The following is an 18595-nucleotide window of genomic DNA, read 5'->3' on the forward strand; positions in this document are numbered from 1 at the left end:
ACGCTCTACATATGCGACAGGCCAACAGCACACACACACACCAAGGCCCGCCCCCGCTCCATCATGATTGGCCGGAAGGCCCCGCCTCTCTATCCTGATTGGATGAAGGCTGGGCCACCTAGCCAAAAACGAAACCTAAGGTGTTTTGATCACCAGGGGTTAACTGGGAACAGGGAGGAACTCCTTATAATGGTCAGCACACTCTATAGTAGGGATGATCATTATCATCATCAGGTCTCTTGCTCGGCGGCGGAGGCGTCGCCATGCGTAGAGCCAATCAGTTTCACCAATCTTCTCCATTTGGGTCGGTCCAGTGCTAGGGGGCGGGGCTCAGCTTCAGTCAGCATGGCCATACCAGCGCATCCGTTGCTGTGCTGCAGTGCTCTACTGTCAAAGCCATCAATTCTGGCAGCCAGGGTGATTATTGAGAGGCCAGGTTTCTGCTCCATAGAGAAGGATGGAGAGGACTGAGTTGTTGTAGATCTTTAGTTTCCTATCTCTAGATATGGAGTCTGGTGTCTCCACAGTGGCTTCCAGAGTGTTTTCATGGCACTGGCTGCCAGAGCAGCCAGTGCCGGTTTATTTCGGTTATTATGTTGCCATTGTTAGTGATGGTAGATTAGTAGTGAAGGAAGTCATGAACTCAACTTCCATCTCCACTGATCTGCAATGGAGGGGGGGCAGCACCTCCGATGATCATTAGTTTATAGTTTTGGGCCAGCTGACCTTTAGACGAATGGAGGTCAAAACAAAAACAGAAGTGATATTTGAATTGAGTGAAATCACTGAATATACCTTTAAGACAGTAAAACTTTTTTCACCACTGTGCAAAAGCAACAGGGTCCATTTTCCGAGTCAGGGGCGTTCTATGTGCTGCCGGGCCGGCCCAGGGCATGGGCATCCATTATAAATGAGGCTGACATAATGATGTCAAAGTGAAGGGCAAGCCGGGTGAAAACTATGCTGATATTAGTACAATATAACGGCAGGCATTATTTTTTTGCACATGCCCTCATGACATCTCAAACTCACTTTCACTTTATTGTTTGGCTCGTCAGAGAAAAGGATAGGTGGTTATCCCATTCTGAGAGCGATTCAAGTTTCAGTAACAATAAACACAGGGTCGTTTAAGTTCACGCGAAGAGGAACAGACAGTCGCATCCCAGGCATTGACAAAGTAATTGTGGTCGCCAGAGAGCCAGTACCATAATCAATGGGTGTGATCAGTTCACATTAGCACACAATCCAGTGAGTATACGGGAAGAAGAGGATCCATTATTTGGACACATGATCGCATTTGTAATGCTCAGGTCTATTAAGACCTGATGTCACTCTAATCATTCAGAGGGAAAGAGAGAGACTTCCTGATATCAGGGCCGGATTAACACCTCTGAGGGCCCCTGGGCACTGAAGCTCGAAGGGCCCCCCCTTCACGCGCGCGCAACATTTTTGCGGTTTTGGAGCCGTTTTGGGGCAGTTTTATGCCGTTATATTGGCCTATTTCCGGTCGCCTACCCCCCCCAGAGTGACAGCCAATCTAGCGCATTGTTGCTGCTTTACACACAATTGCACTTTTTAGCTGCCCTTCTCACCAACAATAAAACACTAATCTTTTTAGACACCATTTATTTCATTCGGATTAGCAGGGAAATTTTCTGTGGAGCTAAAAAAGGGGGCCCCTGGTGGCCAAGGGCTCCTGGGCACGTGCCCAAAGTGCCCATATGGTAGATCCGGCCCTGCCTGATATACAGATTATGATTAATGTGTGTTGTGTGTCAGCGACTCATGACCTTTCAGTGGAGTCTGCCTGACGCCCATGTAAAGAGTTTAAAGTGCAACAATCAGTCACTAGCGGTGTGTGATAGTTCTTCCTTACGGGAAATAAACCCTCCATTCCCACGGATATCACTTCTATATATAGGCCCGTGCATGCTGCACCATTATGACTTCTCACGATGTGCAGTCAGGGCACAATGAAGAGAAACGTCTCCACGTTCAATCCCATTAACTCTGGCATGACTATTTGGGCGGGCAAATATCCTTCTACTCTAATGGAAAGGGGGAACACACTAATGGAGAGGGGGTACACAAGCACATGGCTGTTTATCCGTACGCCTTCTCCTATACCAAACCACACCGTTAGCACACATCTCTCTCCATGCACAAAAAATCCTGCATGCCACCTGAATCCACATTACAGCACTATATTGCTTCCACACAACTGTCATATTTACTGTACAAATATGACTTTTGTCTGACACACTGTTATTGCGCAACATTTCACCGTGATGCAAATTGCATCACAAATTCTCCATTCACCGACCCCTCCCCTTTTCACTGCGCGCACACACACACACACACACACACACACACACACACACAGTACACGGAGTACAGTATGGTACAGTACAGTACAGTTATGGTACAGATCCAAGACACACACAGACGGACTGACTGACTGACTGACTGACTGACTGACTGACTGACGGACGGACGGACGGACGGACGGAGTGCAAAACATAGACAGAGTGACAAATATGCTGTCAATCTTTGCATCTTTTGCATCTTCCCGTGTGAACGCAGCGTAAGGACGAGATATTGAAGTAACTCTAGTCTAGGCCTTCAGGGCCTGGACTGGTGTGCATAGTATAGTGTTGATTTTGTCGACTAAAACCATAGTGAAAAATGTCGACTACCTTTTCTCACTGGGAAAACTGAATAAAAAGTAAAAACTAAATAAGAACTAAGCTATGATGACTAAAACTATGACTAAATATATTGACATTTCGTCAACAAATAAAAAAGTAGACACAAATGTAAGGGAGGGACTAGTGGAGAAGAAAACTAAAAGAGAAGTCATTTTATGTTTGGTTGCGCTCTGAAAATAGCTGATCTACAAGCTCTGTGGCTCGTTGTGAGCTTTTAGATCGGCTATTTTCAGAGTGCAACAAAGTGTCAAATCAGGAATTACGACGGCATCAAGGCCTGCCAAAACACATTTTAGTCGACAGTCGACTAAAACTACACTATAGTGCATATTAGTAGGCCTATAGGTCAACAACAGGGTTATTTTGTAATTACAAAGATAAACGGTGAAAAGACATATGGTCTACTCTAAACCAAAACGTTATTATGTCAAGATGAAGCAGTGTTTTGGTACTGAACTACAGTATGTCAAATCCTTTCTAACCAGAAACCAGCGGTCATTGTGTGCCCAGCTGAGAACTGGTATCCTGCCTCTGGCTATTGAGTATAGGTCGTTTTTCAGTCGTGCCAGAAGATAATTATGTATGTGACCTATAAATGAAGTGGAAAATGAATTTCATTTTATGTTTTATTGTTCATTGTATGATGATTTTGAGGGTTCCACTATTTGAGGCAATGCAACAACAAAATCCTATTCTGGGAAAATTATGGTCAGAAGTTGGTTATTTAATGAAATTAAATATTTACAATCTCAGCTCTTCAAGTAGGTCTGAACATTTTGTCACATTTTTAGTCGCCTTCCAGGCAGTGACGCTACCTCATAACATATCGTATAATAATAATTAATAATAATAATAACAATAATAATGCATTTTATTTATAAATCACTTTACATTCTCACGAATCTCAGAGTGCTACTGTACATGGCAAAAATAAATAAGAGAATGCTTTGCTAAAAAGGTAGGTTTTTAGTCCATTTTTAAAAGCATCAGTGGACTGTTCAGAGCAGAAATATCCACCGACTGATCTTTGCTCTTTGGTAAATCATCCCAAAGCTCTAACGGGATGTAGGATGGATTTAATAAGAAACCCCCAGGATCAGGTTCATCATGGCCACCAGCTGCTGTCGACTGATCCATATGGGATGAATATGATGAGTGACAAACTTGAGGATGGTGCATGGGGGACGGGGCACTGACTGTATGGACAGGAACTAAATAGATATTAGATAGATATAGACTGACAGGATAGTGCATGGGACACTAGCCTCGGAAACCCAGACGTTTTTATTTCCAGGGTTTAGTAGCATTATGCCACTGAATAACCGGCCTCGTATGTGTCTCAACCGGCCTCGTATGTGTCTCAACCGGCCTCGTATGTGTCTCAACCGGCCTCGTATGTGTCTTAACCGGCCTCGTATGTGTCTTAACCGGCCTCGTATGTGTCTTAACCGGCCACGTATGTCGGACTATTGTAGGTCAGACTACTAACTCTCGCAGGGATCCTGGAGAAGGCCTGGGAGTATGCATATCCGGTCTACATGTGTTTTGTGGATTTGGAGAAGGCATATGACCGGGTCCCCCGGGAGGTTCTGTGGGAGGTGCTGTGGGAGTATGGGCTGAGGGGGACCTTGTTGAGGGCCATCCAATCTCTGTACACCCAAAGCGAGAGCTGTGTCCGTGTGCTCAGGAGTACGTTGGATTCGTTTCCGGTGGGGTTGGCCTCCGCCAGGGCTGCGCACTGTCACCTATCCTGTTTGTTATCTTCATGGACAGAATCTCGAGGCGAAGTCATGGCGAAGAGGGTATACGGCTCGGTGAGCTAAGGGTTGCATCACTGCTTTTTGCAGATGATATGTGGTCCTGATGGCACCATTGGTCCAAGACCTTCAGCTCTCAATGGACCGGTTCCCAGTCGAGTGTAGGGAATTAGGGATGAGAATCAGCATCTCCAAATTTGAGACTGAGGCCATGGTTCTCAGCAGGAAACCGATGGATTGTGCAGTCCAGGTAGGGAATGAGACATTACCCCATGGTGAAGGAGTTTAAGTATCTCGGGGTCTTGTTCACGAGTGATGGGAGGACGGAGAAGGAGATCAGCCAGAGAATCAGAGCAGCGGGGGCGGTATTGCAGAAAGCAAAGCTCTCTGTCTACCGAGCAATCTTCATTCCTACTCTCACCTATGGTCATGAAGTGTGGATCATGACCGAAAGAAAAACGTTGCGAATACAAGTGGCCGAAATGAGTTTTCTTCGACGGGTGGCTGGCATCTCCCTTAGAGATAGGGTGAGAAGTTCAGTCACACAAGAGAGAGTAGAGTCACGGCTAGAGTCGCTGCTTTTTCGCCTGGAAAGGAGCCAGCTTAGGTGGTTCGGGCATCTGGTTAGGATGCCTCTCGGGCGTCTCCCTAGGGAGGTCCTCGAGGCCCGTCCCACTGGGAGGAGACCGGGGGCAGACCAAGGCGCAGTTGGTGGAAACGACTCACTGGCCTTGGAATGTCTCGGGATCCCCCAGGAAGTTACTCATGTTGCTCTGGAGAGGGATGTCTGGAACTCTCTGGTGGATCTGTTGCCCCCACGACCAGACTACGGATAAGCGGTTGACTACTAACGTATGTCCCCAGGATCATCTTACCCCGTTCTCCCTCATTGTATATGAGAAAATGCAATGCAATGCAAAGCTTTGTGAATACATAGTTACATACATGAATTCTCTATACGCAAGTTCTTCTATACGTTAACGGTAGAGTCTGTTCTCCTATACGGCAGTGAACGCTTGACCCTGAAGCCAACCCTGCAGAAGTCTCTAGATAGGTGCTACACCAGAATGTTGCGTGCAGTATGACATCAGCAAGAGTACACATGTCACCAACATGATTCTGTATGATGTATCATTCCCTGTTGAAGGCTTAACCGCCAAACGATTCTTTTTTGTCTTACCTGCTGTCCTAATAAAATATTGGCACTCTGGCTATTGGCGTGTGCGGTCACCTTCTTGTTTTTTCAAGATTTCCTCTACAGTTTTCTCCCGTGTGCCGGCACCGCTACAAGGACTTTGGTGTGCTTTAGTATGATGGAATGCCACGGGTGAGCGAGAAAATAGCAGCCAGGAGAATGAGACTAACAAGGACACTGCCAAAGACACCAAGAGCTGCCAGCCAGCAAGTTAGTGAGTGCTGTGGGAACCAACACGCTGGCACCGGTCACGAGGACATCCCACATTAACATATGTGGATGTACTCAAGAAGACGCAGGAGCGCAATTAACCCATTTTGGGCGGGAACCCCTTTTGGTGTTTTTTTTGTTGTTTTTTTTTGCTTTCGCCTTTATTTTATATTTTTTTATGGAGGGACAGACAGTAGGCTGACAGGAAATGGGGAGAGAGATGGGGGGAAGACATGCAGTAAAGGCCGTCGGGATCGGGAGTCGAACCCGCGGCACACTGCCAGACTGGATTACCAGCCAAGGTGCCTGGACCGCTGAGCCACGGCCCAGGCCTCCCTTTTGGTGTTTTAAACATTATGTTAAATTTAGCTATTGAAAAATAGCAGATCTACAAGCTCATAGCGTGCCACCGAGTGGCGCGCTACGAGCTTGTAGGTCTGCTATTTTTGAAAAATCGTGAAAATATTTATTTCAGAAAACTGAGGATTTAGAAGATTTTTTTAAAATTTTGAGGTCAGGCCCAAATGGGTTAAAGCATCAATGAGCTGGCCAGATGTATGGATAACCGCCTAACCGGGATGACTGGAAGCAACGCCGGAGGCCTCGTCTGAAGCAGCCTCGCATTGCGATACTAATTGCGTGGGCAACATGCATATGCATCGCAAAAGGCAGATGAAGTCTAGCTGCGCCAGGCTACGTCTGAAGACCTAGAGAGAGACATGTATTGATCCCAGAAATACTACATAAGTAAAATGTTGATTCAATCACCACTCTGGATTTGACAGTGGAATGGTACTAATTTAGGTAGAATGCTGATGTACAGTACACCATTCAGCAAACTGGAGTATATATTTTTTTTATGATTTGTACTTTATTCATTTTCTTTTGTATATGAAACATTGACATAGACATAGACAAAACAAAACCAAAGAAATGCATAACAAAACAAACACATAACAAAACAAAACAAAACAATATAACAGAGATGCACAGAAATATCCCGCAGTCCACCCCAGCCCCAATTCCAGACATATTCCTTCAGTGTATTTTTCTAAAGTTGCAACCCATTCAGAGCTCACTCAGAGCCCCATTTTAAGTCATAGTCGTCCATCCTATTGAGCAGACTGTATGACAGTCGCTCGTAAGCGGCCAATAGTCCCATCGAGGCATCCCAGAGGGATGGAGCAGGTGCAGATGGAGCCTTCCAGTCCTTGACCAACAGCCTCCTACCTGACATAATGGCCGTTTTTATCCATTCAGCTAAAGGAGGAGCAACATGCCTCAATGTGGCAGGATCCCCCAGAATGAACAGACTGGGTGAAAAAGGAATGTGTATGCCTGTTATTCTCTCCAGTCTTTCATGTATAGCAGTCCAATATTCCTGAATTTTGGGACAGCCCCAAAGCATGTGTAAAAGTGTACCGTCTCTATCCTGACACCTCCAGCATTCAGGACCATCAGTCAAGCCGACCCTAAACAATCTTGATGGTGTCCAATATATTCTATTATAATTTTGAATTGAATCAACCTTGTACGTAGTTCTCTTGACATTTTCCTTCCATTCCTAAGAATTATAACCCAATCACCATCTGATATTGTAAGTCCTAAATCCCTTTCCCAAATTCCCATGGTAACTTGGATGTGAATGTACACTGGTCAGAGGCATCTAGGAACATGGCATAGTATTTAGAAGCCTCATGACCCAGTCCAAATATTTTAAAAATAATTTCCACTGTGTCAATTTTAGGGGGGGGTGATGTGAGAGAACCAAAGGTTTTTACCAATAGGTGTCTCAGTTGTAAGTACTGCCAGAAGTGATTGTGTGGTAGGCCAAATTCTGTTCTTAATTCTTCAAATGATTTCAAATTGTTTTCTTGGTATAGATCTCCCAAAATCTTTACACCCCTCATGATACCATGGGTCCCAGAGGAAGGGCTTTTTACCTATACAAAGTTTGGGATTTTGCCAGATGCCAGCTGACCAATGGAGAAGGGGATTGAACTTAAACATACAAGCTATTTTCCTCCAAACCCAGTGAATGTGAGACATAATCGGATGTGATTTGCTAATTGAGTCCAGTTTAGTTGTGAGACATTCAATAGGCGTCAGAGGAGCACAAAGTGCGCTCTCAAGACTAAACCACGGGCGGGGCCCTTTCCGGTGGAAGGGTCGATTGTACCATATGCCTCATGGTGAACGCATAGTGGTAGAGCAAGAGATTGGGTATACCCAGACCCCCTTTATCCACTGGCCTCTGCAGTTTTTTAAGCTCATTCTTGGGCGTTTGTTGTTCCATAAGAACTTATTACAAATTTGGTCAAATTGTTTGAAATAATGTAATGGAATCTTAACTGGGAGGGCCTGGAGCAGATAGTTGAGTCTCGGAGCACAGTTCATCTTAATAATGTTTGCCTTACCCCACATAGAAAGAAACAAAGAAGACCATCGTTCTACATCAGTCCGTATTTTGTCCAGGAGCGGTTCGAAGTTAGTTTTTACTAACTCCAAAACTGGAGTATATTTGAAATGATGTAAAAAATTCAACTCGTATATGATAAATTGAGGGACCCATAAAAATGGGTCTGCGACCCATAAAATGGGTCCCGACCCACTGTTTGGAAAACAGTGCTGTATAGTGTATGACTGTATATTACCTAACACCTTCACCAGCTGAAGGCCTGAGGCCAGCACGCACGCACACACGCACACGCACACGCACACACACACACACACACACACACACACACACACACACACACACACACACACACACACTACATACAGGAGAGTAGGACAGAATGCTTAGCCTGCCCATAGACCAGCCCATAGACCCCACCCACTCGACTGAGCGCACTGGTTTTTTCAGAGTCTGACAATCAGGCTACAGAATGCTGGCACTTGATATAAATATACGGTGGTATGCCAGGAGCAGCGGGTCATGATATATTGAACACAATTTGCTACTCAAGTGCCACAGTTTGACTTAATGCCCCTGCGCACATTTATGCAAATGAGGCGTGACCTCTACTCCGAATTATTATTTCCCCCCAAAATGTACCGTTTTGTGTCCACACTAGTTAAACACACACACACACACACACACACACAGTCACACACACACACACACACACACACACACACACACACACACACACACACACACACACACACACACACACACACACACACACACACACACACACACACCAAATTGTGTGCATGTTTGTGCATGCCTAATTAAGACTAATTAGTGCATTCATTAGAGTGACTAACAGCATAAAGGTCTGTTGTTGAGCAGAGCTTGTGTGAAAGGAAAACATCTGTGCTCATCTCATCTGACAAGAATAATGCAGTGATCATTTTGAGAGCAATCCACTTCTAATCGGGGACAGAGTGGCGTTCCGACGCAACCGCCATTCATCCCGACTAAGTGGCTTCAGCATACGGTTAGGGTTAGTAATGCGGCGAGTCAGGGGGCGCGGTGGTGCAGTCGGTAGTGCTGTCGCCATCACAACTAGAACGTTCTGGGTTCGATTCCCGCCGTTAGTTAGGTTAAGTTGTGGCAAATCTGCAAAAAAACACTCCTTGGGCTAAATTCGGCCATAGCCACTTGCCCAAATGTGCCCATGTGCTGACCTCATCACATTTGTGATGACGGCTATGGGCATTTTTAGGCAAAGGAGTGTTTTTTAACACTCCTTTGTGGCTTCCGCATACGGTTAGGGTTAGTAATGCGGCGAGTCAGGGGGCGCGGTGGTGCGTCGGTAGTGCTGTCGCCATCACAACTAGAAAATTCTGGGTCTACTGTGATAGTAGACACCTTTATCTGTGAAGAAAGCTAGTGGTAAGCATTTTTTGTCCAGATTTGCCATAACTTAAGCTAATTTTCCCTTGATGTGGGCGCTGGGGGACGTGTTCTCTCCTATGCGTCATCAGTGTCCATATACCCTATAGGTGGGGTTGGCGAAAGGGCCTTTCTGTGTGGAGTTTGCATGTTCTCCCCGTGTCCCCTAGGGTAGGTATCTCCTCACAAAAAACATGCAGTAATCCTGGTCTCTATACTGCCTCCCCCTAGCCAGCCGGGGGGGGGGGGGGGGGGGGGGGGGGGGGCTGATGGAGGAGAAAGGAACTGGTCCAGGAAACTCCGTCAGGTGAAAAGAAGCGGCTTGGACTCCTCATGCATAGAAGGAAGCATGAGGTCACACTGCGCAAAGAGCATGGAATACGGATGTGTATATTACAGGAAACTCCCGTTAAACTTTCCAACAAACTCCGGTAAACTCCCGAATTGTACCATCACACCTGTATATTACCGTATATTAACTGTATATGCCTGCTAAACTTGGGTGAAAAGAAATGGGTTACATAAATCGTGAAAAAAAAGAAATCCTAAGTAATGAAATGAAATTAAATGAAATGATTACTATATTTACCCAGGGTATCTGGGCTAAGCTCAAGAACTTGTTTCCAGCCAGGCCCTGCTCATAGAACATTTCATCGTAGTGGTTCAATGCCTTGTTCAAGGGCACTTCAGCGGGGAGTCGGAACAGAGGGCTTGGAAATGCTGGTGTGTAACCCCCCTTCTAATCAATTATTTATTAATTTACCTGGACCCGTGCTCTTGACCTGAGTTTGAGCACAACTGGGACGTCATTCAGAAAACTATCTGATTTTAGTAGAATCGTAATGTTTCTTTTAAGGGAAAATAAATGCTGTGAACCTGGAACTGTTGGACAGTCTCGAGGTGAGGTGAGCAGAGAGGAGTGGAGGCTGTGCTCTTCTGACAGACAGAGTGATTTCCCTTGTGGTCAGACCTCTTGAATAATATTACACATGTCTGTACGTGGGGAAGGAATAGAGCCTCCGAGGGGCGTGCTTTAGACTGCGGCATGCTGGGAAAATAGACAGTAGCTGACCTGCCAAGATTAAGTGGCTCTGAACAAGGCCTATATGCTTTGGACCGCGTAGCCTACATGCTATTCCATACGTGCTGTCTACTCTGTCTCTCGCACACACGCACGCACGCACGCACGCTCACACGTACACACACACACACACACACACACGCACGCACGGATCGCACGCACACGCAGGCACACACGCTTCAAAACTGGACATACATTAACCCATTTAGGCCCGACCTCGAAATTTAAAAAAAATCTTCTAAATCCTCCAGTTTTCTGAAATAAATATTTTCACGATTTTTCAAAAATAGCAGACCTACAAGCTCGTAGCGCGCCACTCGGTGGCGCGCTATGAGCTTGTAGATCTGCTATTTTTCAATAGCTAAATTATAACAATGTATATACCCACCAAAAGGGGTTCCCGCTCAAAATGCGTTAAAGCTTAGATATTCATAGCTCACTGCATACGGTTTGCCCCCAAGACAGTGTACAGTTCTCTGGGCAGCCAGGGGGTGAAAGCAGGCCGGTCCGGTCTGTTAATCCGTATATATATATATATATATTTCCGTTCCGGCACACAGCACTAGGTAGAGTGGCTAGCTGCCAAAACACACTCATGCAATCCTCCACAAAATGCATTTCCATAAGAAAACACATCAAAGTCCAGTGGGTGGAAAGTAACTACAGTATAAGTACTTACTTAGTATTTACTTAAGTACAATTTTGAGGTATTTGTACTTCCAATGCTTTTTACTTCTACTCCACTACATCTCAGAGGCAAATACTGTACGTTTACTCCACTACATTCATTTGAAAACTTGTATAGTTACTAGTTACTTTGGTTATTATTACAAAAAACACTTAAGCCCTGTATACATTTCATCCATTTGAAAATAGCCAATAAGCTCACAATGCGTCGCACTGCTATTTTCAAAATATTTTTTGAAAACACTTTCTACTTTTAGTTCATTTTGCTGCCAATACTTGTGTACTTTTACTCCTGTACACTCCTTAACAAACATGAGTACATTTTCCACCACTGTCAAAGTCCCAATTGCATCTCCCTTAAAAAAAACGCTGCTAAATTATATAGATGCACTTTACACCTTTGTACTTTCCTTGTGTAGGCCTATGTATGTTTTTAAATGCTTTGTTTGTAAGGTACTGTTTGTTTTGTTTAATGTTTTTATGTGGGTGACAATTTTCATTTTTGCAACAAACAAAGTGAAGTAAAATCAATTTCCAATAAGAAAACACATCAGAGTTATGTCAATATAACCAACAGTTTTCTTAAATTGCTTCAGAATGCTGTGTTTGTCCCCATCAGCACAGCCCTGTGGGTCTTTATCAGTGCTGAGGCAATCCCGTTGCGTCGCTGCTTTTACAAAACCTTAAGTTACTAGCGGTGGTAGAAAGTATGGTAACTACTTTAAGTACATACTGTACTTTACTTTGACTTTACTTTTATATCAATCTTTTTCATTACGTTAGCCTATACTTCCACTAGAAGGTTTGTGGCATTCTGTGACCATATATAGAAGCCCAATCGTCTTGATCACATGACCAGAGAGATACTGTAATGTGTACCGATTTGAGTTTAGAGGTTCCGAAATAATCTGTAAAAATTGTTCTGTTCAAAGAAATCTGGCTGTTATGTACAGTAGCAGCACCGCCAATTAGAGGCCAATTCTGGCTGTTCTACTGTAGCACCACCAATTAGAGGCCAATTTGAAGCAAGAAACTAAATGTCAATTACAGGTGGCTGCTTCACTGCTTGTCTCGGTGGCGCCAAGGCATTGTTTGGGGTCTGAATGGGGTATATAGGACCCTAACCACACCAAAGGGTCACCAATGCAACTCCTTGGGTCCAAACGGTCGCGAGGAGTTAACGCTAGAACCGTCTCGACCCTTTGGTGTGGTTAGGGTTTTACGCCGAAGCTCCACTGACGTGTGTTGCGTCGCGTTACTTTCCAACGGCGTCAAAAAATGAACCAGAGCGAATTACAGCCATCGAACGCAACGCAACTGTCGGCAGGGGAGCACCCTTCATTGATTAAAAAGGGAGCATTCCCTGCATTGACGATGAGGTGATGCCCAATGGCTGCAGTGGAGTCATGCGTTAGTCTCCCATTGGCTTAGAGGCCAGCCAATCATGAACATCTCGCCACTATAGTCCTCTGGGTGCTTGTCGATAGCTGGCTTTCCAAGCCAAAGAAATCATCACACCCGTGTGAAGTGAGTGGTGCAACTCCGTGTGGGGGTCCCAGGAAGCTCCAGACCCCCAGGAACACGCCGAGGGGGTCCGTGTGGGGGTCCCAGGAAGCTCCAGACCCCCAGGAACACGCCGAGGGGGTCCGTGTGGGGGTCCCAGGAAGCTCCAGACCCCCAGGAACACGCCGAGGGGGTCCGTGTGGGGGTCCCAGGAAGCTCCAGACCCCCAGGAACACGCCGAGGGGGTCCGTGTGGGGGTCCCAGGAAGCTCCAGACCCCCAGGAACACGCCGAGGGTGTCCGTGTGGGGGTCCCAGGAAGTTCCAGACCCCCAGGAACACGCCGAGGGGGCCGGCCCGGTTCCGGTGAGCCACCCTGCATCCGAAATGGTTGAGCAATGACAGTTACCGTCTACTGTACTGTATACTGTACTGTACCACCCCAAATCATCATATATACATTTTGTGTGTGTGTATGTGTGTGTGTGTGTGTGTGTGTGTGTGTGTGTGTGTGTGTGTGTGTGTGTGTGTGTCACACACACACACACAAAATGTACAGTAGGGCTCCATCTTATAGCCTACTATATAGTGCATATATAGCCTACTATATAGTGCATATATAGCCTACTATATAGTGCATATATAGCCTACTATATAGTGCATATAGGGCTCCATCTTATAGCCTACTATATAGTTCATATATAGCCTACTATATAGTGCATATATAGCCTACTATAGAGTGCATATATAGGGCTCCATCTTATAGCCTACTATATAGTGCATCTAGGGCTCCATCTTATAGCCTACTATATAGTGCATCTAGGGCTCCATCTTATAGCCTACTATGTAGTGCATATATAGGGCTCCATCTTATAGCCTACTATGTAGTGCATCTAGGGCTCCATCTTATAGCCTACTATGTAGTGCATCTAGGGCTCCATCTTATAGCCTACTATGTAGTGCATCTAGGGCTCCATCTTATAGCCTACTATGTAGTGCATATAGGGCTCCATCTTATAGCCTACTATGTAGTGCATATAGGGCTCCATCTTATAGCCTACTATGTAGTGCATATAGGGCTCCATCTTATAGCCTACTATATAGTGCATCTAGGGCTCCATCTTATAGCCTACTATATAGTGCATCTAGGGCTCCATCTTATAGCCTACTATAGAGTGCATATATAGGGCTCCATCTTATAGCCTACTATATAGTGCATCTAGGGCTCCATCTTATAGCCTACTATATAGTGCATCTAGGGCTCCATCTTATAGCCTACTATATAGTGCATACATTAATTATTGAGCTGATATACAATTAAACATATGGATTACCCTTTCACTAGTCAGATTTTTATGTTTGGTTTATATTCCCCATAAATGAGTAAAAAAAGCCTCAACACAAACTATTGCCACACTGTAGTGTATACTACAGTGTGGCAACTACAATCAACTACAATCTTTTTAAATGGGGGTGCACATCACGTCAATTTGAGGGACAATGACATGAACATGGTTGAGAACCACTTGTGGGCCATTCTGCATGTTATGTCGTTTTTTCTTATTTAGTTTCTCGAGCTATGATTGAAAATGAAATCACTAATATGGAAATACAATAGCTTCAAATTCCTTCAGAACAACATAAACTGGTGTGGTGAAGGAATAACCTGGTTGTAGTGTTCATAACAGTACTTCTAAATGGTAATTCATGTGAATTGCTGACTGACATTATCATGAACACAGTATGCCAATAAAACACACCACAAATCACCTTTTATCTGAATGTTTATTACAAGACAAAAATACAACATAAGTCAAAAGTAAATACAGTGAAACTAAGTCTAGCAGCAAAGGGTAGCTGTTGCTGTGGTCCATGATACCACCCCTGACATTATTACAGCCTAGCCACACTGCCTACGTGCAAAAACTGTGCATGGGAAAAAGTTAAAAATAAACTATCAACAGTATACAATATAAAACAGTGATATCCAATACTGACATGAAAAAAACAGCCTGCTGGATTTACACTTGAGACATTTCCAACACCCATAAAAAGACTGGGAGGACAATTCTCTTTATTTTTCTTGTTATTGCTCTTATCTAAATGTCATGTTCCATAGTGACACACACTTTCCCAGGCAACACCCTCAGAGGGAGATGGTGGCTAGTAGAAATGAATGGAAATAGTTTATCAGTGAAAGTGTGTGTGAAGGTGTGTAGGTGTGTGTTAGTGTCAGGATCGGAGAAGGACAGCTCTCCTCTGTTCCAGTCCAGCTGGACTCTGATCCTCCAGGGTTGCTGCTCCACCGAGAGAGCAGTCGCCGACCCTGCTTCATTTGCTGTGTATGTGCCATTCCCAAAGCCTAAACACCAAAACAAACCATTAACTGCATTGTTTATCTGGAAAGACTCTTCTAACACCCCCAGTTCCCAGAAGTTATTGTCTCCAACTTGAATGTCCCAGCTATGAGTCCCTGAATTAAATCCCTCAGAACCCTGGACCACGTGCAGGTAGTCCGGGTTGGTATACAGCTCTTCACGTACATCATCATCATACAACACACTGGTCAGATCATCAGACAGGATGAATCCAGTATATACTGTGTTGGGATCCAGGATCACAGGAGTGTAGGAGACGATCTCCTTCATCTTGACCCAGGTTCTGAAGGTCAGGTTGCCCAGGTGTTTGGCCATGTCCATCACTACTTTTGAAACTGGCTGTGGATCTGGCAGTGTGCGCTGGACCGTTTCCACTGTGGTTTTATAGTTCTGCAGGAATGAGATGTCATCTGCCTCGACATCTCTGATGGTGTTGGAAAGAGTCACCATTTCTCTGCATAGACTCTCAATCTTTTCCATCAACATCTGACTTTTCTGTTTCTCTTCCTCCCTCACCTCAGTGATTCTGGCCTTCTCTTCTTGCTGTAGGTAATCCCGAATATTCTTGAAATGTTTCTTAATCTGTATCTCAGTGTGTTGGGCCTGCACCTTAATGTATTCTGCTGTTTGGTGATATCCTGCTTTAATCTCTTTAAGGTCCTCTAGTTTCTCCTCTAAGGCCTCCAGTGATTCCCGGAGGTCCTCTTTGAGTTGTTTTGCAGATTCGTAAATGGGTCTGAACTTATGTCCTGCATGTTTTTCAGAAACTTGGCACACTAGGCATGCCAAATGTTCATCATCCAGACAGAACAGCCTGAGTTTCTCATCATGTAGAGGGCAGAGAACCTCAGAAATACATCTGTGACTTCTCTCCTCTAAGAAGTTCTCACACAGGTTCTTCAACGCCAAGTTGATAGGAGGTTGATCTAGAGAGGAGTTTGTTTTGCAAACAGGACATGCCTTGTTCTGTGATGGTTTTCCTGTCCACCATTGCTGCATACAGGACTTGCAGAAGCTGTGGCTACAAGACAGGATAACAGGGTGTTTAAAGATGTCACGGCACACAGGACAGGTGAGTTCCTCTTCCTGCCGAGTCAAATAGGAATCCATGTTGTCAGTTACTTCCTCCTTTGGAATATCCCCTGCGGTTGACATGGCTGTAAGTCACCAGTGTTGTGTTGCGTTCTGTAGGGGAAACAACAATGTTAGCATTATGAGTAGCAGTGGTGCTAGTAGTAATAATATTAATCAGGTTGGATACTGTTAAACTAACTTTGATTCTGTATATGTGGCCTATGATTTTCAAAGGGAATTGGGCGTTGTGTTGCACTGACAAACAGTGTCAGTCTTGGACACATTAGGTAGAATCAAAGTTAGCTGTGACTGTACCCTTAGTAGTAATTGTAGTAGCAGCAGTGCTGGTAGATGGAAACCAGAATTTGAGCCCTTCAAACAAATCACTGCAAGTCAAATTAATGAAGACAAGAATTGTGAAATCATAAACATACCTGATAACTTCACCAAGTCCAGAAGAGAGAAGTTCAGCTCTTAACAACAACACACATTACAGTGAAGTGACACCAAATAAAACAGAGCCCTGCTAAATACCCACCCTCCACTCTGATTGCATCATCAGACCCCCTGTCTGATGATGCAATCAGAGTGGAGGGTGGGACACACCAACAATAGACAGAAACTGTACTGGAGAACTGTTGGTTAATAGCCCCTGCCCCCACTTAACCCTTGACACCACTGCATAGTCAAACAATTCTCAAAGTTGTTAATTAAAGAGATTTGAGTTTTCTATAAACACAGTTCATCCATCATTCCAGTAAGCCAGCTAAAGTCTGTATTTACCCATTATCTTTCTATTATATTTCTACTATTCCTCCTAGACTATTCTGGAAAACTGACCAAACTGTGGCTTTCTCGATCTGATAAATGTATCCAATATATTTTACTTCATAATGTATTAACATATTTACCAGTAGCTGCCTTAATGCAACACAGCTCTGCTAGATATAAATCAGCACAGTGAATTTGAGCCAATATAAGGAACAATAAGTCAATTTACCCAAGACATATGTATTTGACAACCAACACAATAAATGTGTTATTTTATTGGCATGAGAAAACAAATGGATTGCCAAATCAAATGTAATAAAATCACACCCGTGAGGGGCGCTATCATACATCATCATACATCATCTCATTCCGGCCACAAAAAAACTGGCCATTCATTGTCAATGGCATTTCATGTTTGTGTTGGGACAATGACATTCAATATCATTTAATTTAATGTTTGTGCTAGGATAAAACAAACACCAAAAGCTGGACAAGTGGACATATGGGGGGGGGGGGGGGGGGGGGGGGGTAGCAACCATCAAAAATACAAATAAAACTAATGTAAGAAATGTAATACTTCAACGTGTAAAGAGTATAAATTATAAAAGATGATGAAGGTCATGATGATGAAGAGCTGATACATGTCTCTCCTCATCTGGGTGTATTTCACACCTAGACAAACCCCCATCCAAGCCCATCAACAGTCATCAATCATCTCCCATCCAGTTTCTGGACTGTTTCAGCACTAAGCTATGGGCCATTTCATTAGAATGGAATTAAATTAATCTGTTATCAATTTGAATAGCCTGCCCACTTTGTTAACATCATGCTATGTAAATTCAATATAGTTCACCCATTGTGAGTAATTATACTGTAATACAACATGACAACAGTTCAGACAAATCCTCACCAGAAAGTGTATTTTAGAACTGCCTGAAGAAGGTTCAGAGGGACCGAAACGTTGCATTATTAAAAGAAAATATACAGAGCAGATATACATATGCGTCACGGACTGTTACCACTAGGCTACACCACTAATATCTCACTTGAAACCAGTGTTCTAAACACAAGAACAATGGTGGAATAACTATTTTTTATTTTTCACGTCAATGACGTAATATTAGTGTCAACATTAACAGAAAACCACATGCATTATGTATGATGTTTGATTTATACAACAAATAGAATAAAAACCCAAATCACAGTCCTATCTCTCTCTCTCTCTCTCTCTCTCTCTCTCTCTCTCTCTCTCTCTCTCTCTCTCTCTCTATATATATATATATATATATATATATATATATCTAAAGGTGTTTTTATTTTTAGTTATAGAGAGAGAGTATAAGGTTTTAAGGCCTACTTGTCTTATTAGCCATGCAGGGTTCATTCACT

At 44.0% G+C, this 18595-nt stretch overlaps 1 protein-coding gene across 1 annotated transcript; it reads right to left on the bottom strand.

Moving 5' to 3' along the window:
• Positions 1 to 230: 230 nt before the first annotated feature.
• On the bottom strand, positions 231 to 16471 carry LOC306932176 (uncharacterized protein; the record flags this gene model as incomplete). Its single annotated transcript, XM_079513874.1, has 4 exons — positions 231 to 440; positions 15113 to 15280; positions 15548 to 15655; positions 16376 to 16471. The coding sequence occupies 4 exons, from the start codon at positions 16469 to 16471 to the stop codon at positions 231 to 233; spliced, it is 582 nt and encodes a 193-aa protein (XP_079370000.1).
• Between the last annotated feature and the right edge of the window lie 2124 nt (positions 16472 to 18595).

Source organism: Electrona antarctica (assembly GCF_951216825.1).
Source record: "Electrona antarctica genome assembly, chromosome: 11".
Classification (NCBI taxonomy): domain Eukaryota; kingdom Metazoa; phylum Chordata; class Actinopteri; order Myctophiformes; family Myctophidae; genus Electrona; species Electrona antarctica.